The sequence below is a fragment of the Colletotrichum navitas genome, assembly GCF_030913465.1.
Source record: "Colletotrichum navitas strain CBS 125086 chromosome Unknown LY79scaffold_84, whole genome shotgun sequence".
Lineage (NCBI taxonomy): Eukaryota > Fungi > Ascomycota > Sordariomycetes > Glomerellales > Glomerellaceae > Colletotrichum > Colletotrichum navitas.
In genome coordinates, this window is record NW_026850630.1 from 156,324 (window position 1) to 162,779 (window position 6,456).

A 6,456-nucleotide genomic window follows, 5' to 3' on the forward strand; every position below is an offset into this window, starting at 1 on the left:
TTGAGTATTAGGACAAGGCTTAGACCCAAAACGCATTATTGCTACTTGAATGCTGCCTTTAGGCCACCTTTTCAGGTCTCAAGTCCCTTTGCTCTACCCGTGATGGTAACTACCAAACACCCCTGGCTTATGACAACGATGACTGTACCTTGTCGAACACGGACAGAAAGGGGACACATGGGGAGGGTACGCCTAGTCTCTAGAGAGATCGTAGGCCAGCCGTTATATGAGGTTTCCCTCTTCCTTGAACGCGGCCGACGAACCCATAATCAGAGTCCAAAGCAGTACCCGGAGAGATAGACGTCATGTCTGATACAATCGTCGGTACTAGTGCTTAATACCAATTGCAAGTTATTCTTTTCCCAAAGCTGCGCAAACAAGCAATCCGAGGTGATGAGTTCAATCTCTTTTGCAAATAATAATTTTTGTCTGCCAAGTCTTTTACTACTGACTGGGCAGCTTCCAGCAGCTCATAAGAAATCAGCTCGCTGGTGCCCAAGCCTAAGGCATGCTAGTGAGTCTAGATTCTGCGCATACCCGCGATATCAATGCCGGCGATGAACTAGGGCCTCGTAAAGCTCTGAGCAATTGTTCGATCACTGTCATAACTAACTAACGGCAATTGCAAGGCAATTCCGAGCTCCGGTTTTGAGGGTCTGGTGGTGATGCGAACTGAAGGACAAGGATCCGACAACTCTTCTTGCAAGCATGGCCACGGAAGAGCAAGGGAGCTTGTGTGGGTTTGAGAACATTTCAACCTATATCCCGACAAAAGAAAAGTCTGCGAGTCTTCGGGATGCGAGTTTTCGCATTGCGGTATTTCCCCGTCTCGAAGCCCTTGATTTCAATCTTAAGAAACGGCATAGACCATTGTGTTATCCATTGAGATTAGTCACGCCAAAGACGGAAAGGTGACGATACCCGTATCTCAGACCCAGGACCACGGTATCGGAGGTGGAGTCGACCGAAATTCGCCGTCGCTGAATGCTGGCCCGAAACAGAAGGTCATCAGTGATCTGCAGAGAAAATATTGGACAATGTTTATCTGCAAAATGGGGGTGGCTGGTCTACCCTAGGTCCCCTGCCTTGTGGAGTGAGGAATGAGTCTTGATATGTAAACGTAAGAGCATCTTCGCCTTTGCGCTCATTGTTTCGTCACTCCCGAGTCTTGGGGTGCTCTCACGAACGCTGCCGCCATGTTGGTCCGCCTGCTCATCTCCAGTCTGGCAGTGCTTGTCGGCGCCTCGCCCCTCACGGCCAAGAAGCTCATCGCGTCTCGAAACCCGAATCAGACCTGGGAGATCTTGCCCACCGGGAGTGCCCAGCAATTCAGAGGTCTGTCGCCGGTGTCGGACAAAATTGCCTGGGTCTCCGGGACAGGAGGCACTGTTCTACGTACCGTCGACGGCGGCGCTTCTTGGGAATCAGTCGGCCCCGAGCTCACGGGCGCTGATGCCGAGTTGCAATTCCGCGACGTCCAGGCCTTTTCCGCAGAAAAAGCCATCATCCTATCCATCGGCGAAGGGGCAGATTCACGCATATACATCACCACCAACGGCGGCGGATCATGGACGCAGACATTCTCCAACACCGAGCCCACGGCATTCTACAACTGTATCGGTTTCGAGAACGAGGAAAGGGGGATCGCAGTCAGCGACCCCGTCGACGGCAAATTCCGGCTGATCGAGACCGTTGACGGGGGTGATTCGTGGCATGCCGTGGACCCCAGCGGCATGGCGCCCGCGTTGCAGGGGGAGTTCGGTTTCGCTGCCAGCGGGACCTGCATTTCCACGGCGGCGGGACGATGGTATCTGGCATCCGGCGGCGTTGACCCGGGACGAGTCCTCCGGAGTCCGGACGGACACCACTGGGAAGCATCGGCCAGTGCGATCGCCGGCGGCGCGTCGGCTGGCGTGTTTTCCGTACGGTTCAGAGATGCAAACCACGGCATCGCGACCGGCGGTGACTTCAACGTAGCAAATGGCTCCGCCCACACATCAGCATGGTCGGACAACGGCGGAGAGACATGGACGGCGTCGGAGGTGTTCCCGGGCGGCTACCGGTCAGGAGCGTCATGGGCTCCAGGGTTGTGCGGAGTAGCCGTCGCTGTCGGTCCCTCCGGCTCCGATATCACTCTCGATGGCGGGCGGACATGGAAAACATTCGACACAGGCTCGTTTGATAGCGTCGAGTGTCTTTCAAGTCGGGTTTGCTGGGCCTCCGGGTCCGCCGGAAGGGTCGGAAAGCTTACGCTAAAGTAAGGGGAAATAATGCTCATCTTGCATGACGAGTCAGGCCTTTTCCCCCCCTTCTTTTTCCAGCGAGAACAACAAGTTAATACCAATCACCAAACACAATCTCTTGCATATCGCGAGACTCGTTGGGTTTTCATATCCTTGGCAATGACCAGCAGTAGGCAGGCATGCGAACTGCCTGAATATCTTCAGGGCCAAGCTGGCCATTCAGAGCTTGAACCAGTGAATCCATTGGCGGAGAAGACACCGATGTGTCTAGCCCGTTTCAGCAAGGTTCGACACAGGAAGCGATATCCTGCGTTTCCATGACCCCTGACATGTTTCTGCACTAACAACACAGCGAAGAAATACTGTGAGGGCTGGTTAATGCAGCTTACCGCCGAGGGACTCCGAGACGGCACGTACCTGAAACGGATCCAAGCGTGCCTCGTTTGAGCTCACTTCCAATCAACAACTCGCGCGGGAAGAGCTAACATCCCACCTTGCCCATTGAGGACCCCCTGGTTGATAGGGAGGTTAAGTTACCGGACTCCCCGGCACTGTCTGTGTCCCTTCTACAGAACCATCTTTTGTTATGCTGAGTACTCTGTATTGTGCTTGATACTAGCGTTTCTTTGTTATGGCGTACATATGCTATTATATGACTACTTGCCGCCTCGGCTACGTGTCTCTGAGTAGTGTGATGGATTACAAAACGCAAGCAGGTTGACAGGTGACTAACATGCTCAGCCTAGAGAGGCTATGCAAGCCAGGCGTCATGGCCGTGGAGCCTAGACCAGCATCCCCGCCGATTACCCTGACCGGTACGGGGTCCCAAACTACACACGGATACGGGGTGATGGAATCGAGACACCCAGTTTCCACCATGCAACTCCGTTTCTCCCCATAAGACCCTTACGTGCCCTGCCCTTCATTCCAGCGCCGGCGATGTGTGGGACATGTACCTAGAAGCCCCAGGGTCGCCTCTCTTTCCTCACAAACCACTTTGCGACGGCCGTTCGTGACAATGGCCGGAAGCCTCCACGGCCAAATCATCGAGTCACTGACGCCCGGGCGCGTCTTTGGCTCGCTCTTCCTCGTCTTTGTCGGCCTGCTCGTTCTCGACCACACATGGAAGCCGACGTACCCGGAAAACATCCCCGTTGTCGGCTACGGGAAGGGCACTCTCGCGAGCCTTCAGAACTTTTGCTACTATGTCTTCCGCTACCGCGACTGGGTCATCGAGGGCTACCAAAAGGTTCGTTCGCACCATACCCCGCCATTGGGGACTTCCGGGGTGTTGGAGGGTCTTTGTTGACACGCAATGCGACAACGTAGTACAACAAGCAGAACCGCGCCTTCGTCGTCCCCGCAGCCGCAAGCCGCGCTCCCGACATCATCATCCCGCGATCTCTCACGAAGTGGCTGCTCGAGCACCCCGATTCCGTCGTCTCCGCGCACGAAGCGCACAACGATGTGCTGTACAGCGACTACAACTTCCTGGGCAAGGTCTACGCCGATGACGTCTGGCACACGCGGGTGATCCACAAGAGCCTTGCCCGTCACCTCAGCTCTTTGGTCCCGGGCATCGAGGAGGAGGTGGCCGTGGCCGTGGACAAGGCCTTCGGCACAGACGCCGATAACTGGAAGACCTTGAGCCTTTGGGAGGCATGGCTGACCATCGTACCGCCGGTGACAAACCGCATGCTGGTCGGCGAGGGCGTATGCCGAAACATTGGCTTCTGCAAGGCCATGGTTTCATTCGTCGACCAAGTCATCCTCAACTGCTTCGCGCTTCACATGGTGCCGCAGATTATGCTTCCCATATTCGGGCCTCTCATCACGCTGCCAAACTGGTGGATGTGGCGCAAGGCAGCCAAGCACAGCCTGCCTGTCATAAGGAAGCGCCTCGACGATATGGCCAAGAAAGAGGCGGGAGATCCGGCCTACGACGACTGGGTCGCGCCCGAAGACTTCATCACGTGGGACATCCGCATGGCCAAAGCCGAGAAGAACTACTTCGAGCTCGACCCCTACGTCATTTCGAAACGACTCTTGCCCATACAGTTTGCAGCAATCCACACCACCGTCATCACCGGCCACGGTATTGTCCTTGATTTGCTAAGCTCGGATCCCGCCAAGGGGTATATCGAGGGCATCAGGGAAGAAGCGGCCCGCGTGCTGAAGGAAGAGGGCGGCCGCTGGACCAAGAACGGCCTGTCGCGGCTCTACCGCCTCGACAGCGCCATCCGCGAGAGCCAGAGGCTGAGCAACTTCAGCTGTACTTTGATGGAGCGCAAGGTCATCGCCGAGGAGGGTATTACAAACGAAGAGGAGGGCTGGCATCTGCCCAAAGGGACGTTCCTGACCGTCAACCTGGAAGGTCTGCACCACGACGATGATCTCAACCCCAACGCAAACGAATACGACGCCTTTCGCACAAGCCGGCAGAGGGAGGAGTATGAAGCGAAACCGCAGTCGGAGAGGTCTCTCGAGGAGGGGCTGAGGCTGAAGAACCTCGGAATGGTCACAACGAGTGACGCCCATCTTCCTTTCGGGCATGGGCGACACGCATGGTAAGCTCATCGATCACCTTTATCAAGCCTTCACTTCGCAGTTGATCTCCTGAGACTAACTCGTCCTGCCACAGCCCAGGGCGCTTTTTCGTCGCCCACGAGTTGAAGATGGTGGTGGCCAATCTGCTTCTCAACTACGACTTGAAGCCGATATCCGAACGGCCGAAACCGCAGTGGATAGGCGTGACAGTAGTCCCGCCGGTGGATGCGAAGATCGAGCTGAAGCGGAGGAAAGGCACGGTTTAGATGAGCCCAAAATGGATACGGTAATGTGGCGTAAGGGTCAGGAAAAGGCATGGGAGGGGTAGGGACACTCTAGACATAACCATCAGCTAACATTGCCTATACTTAATGACAACAACCGGTCTCCATACTCGAATGCAAGAATGGTGTTTTTCTTGCACTGCTAATGCGTGGGTGCCTTGGATTGTAGAACTCCTGGCACTGGTCCTCTTTAGATATCTCCCCTCCTCGTCCCCATCATATCTTCAGTGCACCTGGAGTTGATTGGTCATGGCACTTTTCTTGATAAACTCGCATCTAGCGCAATTTTGGGTTCCATTGCCTAACTAAGCCAGCCAGCACTATGAAGGGTTACATCAAGTGGGAGTTCATCCGAAGCAATTCATATGCCACGGGAAAATGGTGTCCATTCTGCGCATACTTCGCGGCATCTTTCTTCAGCAAAGTCTCCAACGGTAATGCCATGTCAACCGGGAGCGACGTGCAGTACACCAACGTCTTTAAAACATACTGTGGAAAGGTGCCTCCTGCCCGAAGTTTGTGTCATAAGCGCTATCAACCTTCATGGGGCATGAAGAGGCGTCCCCAGGTGTAGCCTTCACCTTCGTTTGCGAGCTAGTCGATTATGAAAGGGCAATAAAGAAGTATGATCTTCTTCGCCTTAACTTGGCCTATGCAAACAACATCAGCTACCCGCGATCCCCTCGACATCGGAGGCAGGTTACCCTGGAGGTCTACGCAACTCTCAGCACGCAAAGCCATTGGGAACTCCATTTTTATTGTCGATAATAATCTCATGCGGTCGTTTTACGTGATCCAATGTCACAAAATCTCAAATACCGGCCGATCGATGTGAGGCCTGGCTTAGCCTCTAGCCTTGTAAATGTTAGACTGTGGCTGGAAGATTGCCTACAGGATCACAAGGGTTGTATGAGTAGGAAGCTTACCTTGGCAAAGCTGCCGAAGAGATTAATTGAGATTCTCAACGAAAGAGATCTAAGCCTCGTCGAGGGGGTGGATAAGGACTAGTATACGGCCCTCAGCCATTGTTAGGAAATGATCCAAACCTTTGTTGCAAAGCGCCAGAACCTTGGCCATTTAAGAACTGGCTTTGATATCTCGAAACTTCTACTCTTAATTCGACACGTTATTACAATCACCCACTCTATCGTATTGGAGTATATCTAGGTTGATGCCCTCTGCATCATTCAAAACGACCCTATCGACATGGAAGAAGAAACCCCGAAGAAGGCACCGTACTATCAAATGCGTCCTTAATTATTGCGGCAGGAGGACCTACATGTGATTCGAGGTTTATCACAGAGTCAGGTATCTGTAATAATCATTCGGACGCACCATTCCCCCAGATGTCACGAAGATGCCTATACTTTGTGCGAGTAAAA

General features: G+C 53.9%; 3 protein-coding genes across 3 annotated transcripts; all 3 read left to right on the plus strand.

Annotated features, from left to right (window-relative positions):
- Nucleotides 1-1,196: 1,196 nt before the first annotated feature.
- LY79DRAFT_673346 (oxidoreductase) lies at nt 1,197-2,261 on the plus strand (the record flags this gene model as incomplete). Its single annotated transcript, XM_060564162.1, has 1 exon — nt 1,197-2,261. The coding sequence occupies one exon, from the start codon at nt 1,197-1,199 to the stop codon at nt 2,259-2,261; it is 1,065 nt and encodes a 354-aa protein (XP_060409461.1).
- A 578-nt stretch (nt 2,262-2,839) lies between these two features.
- On the plus strand, nt 2,840-5,289 carry LY79DRAFT_567613 (cytochrome P450). Its single transcript, XM_060558906.1, has 3 exons — nt 2,840-3,492; nt 3,573-4,810; nt 4,885-5,289. Exons 1-3 carry the CDS (start codon nt 3,262-3,264, stop codon nt 5,054-5,056), a joined length of 1,641 nt encoding a protein of 546 aa, XP_060409462.1. The 5' UTR covers nt 2,840-3,261; the 3' UTR covers nt 5,057-5,289.
- A 583-nt stretch (nt 5,290-5,872) lies between these two features.
- Nucleotides 5,873-6,082, plus strand: LY79DRAFT_524986 (uncharacterized protein; the record flags this gene model as incomplete). Its single annotated transcript, XM_060555683.1, has 1 exon — nt 5,873-6,082. One exon carries the CDS (start codon nt 5,873-5,875, stop codon nt 6,080-6,082), a length of 210 nt encoding a protein of 69 aa, XP_060409463.1.
- Nucleotides 6,083-6,456: the final 374 nt, after the last annotated feature.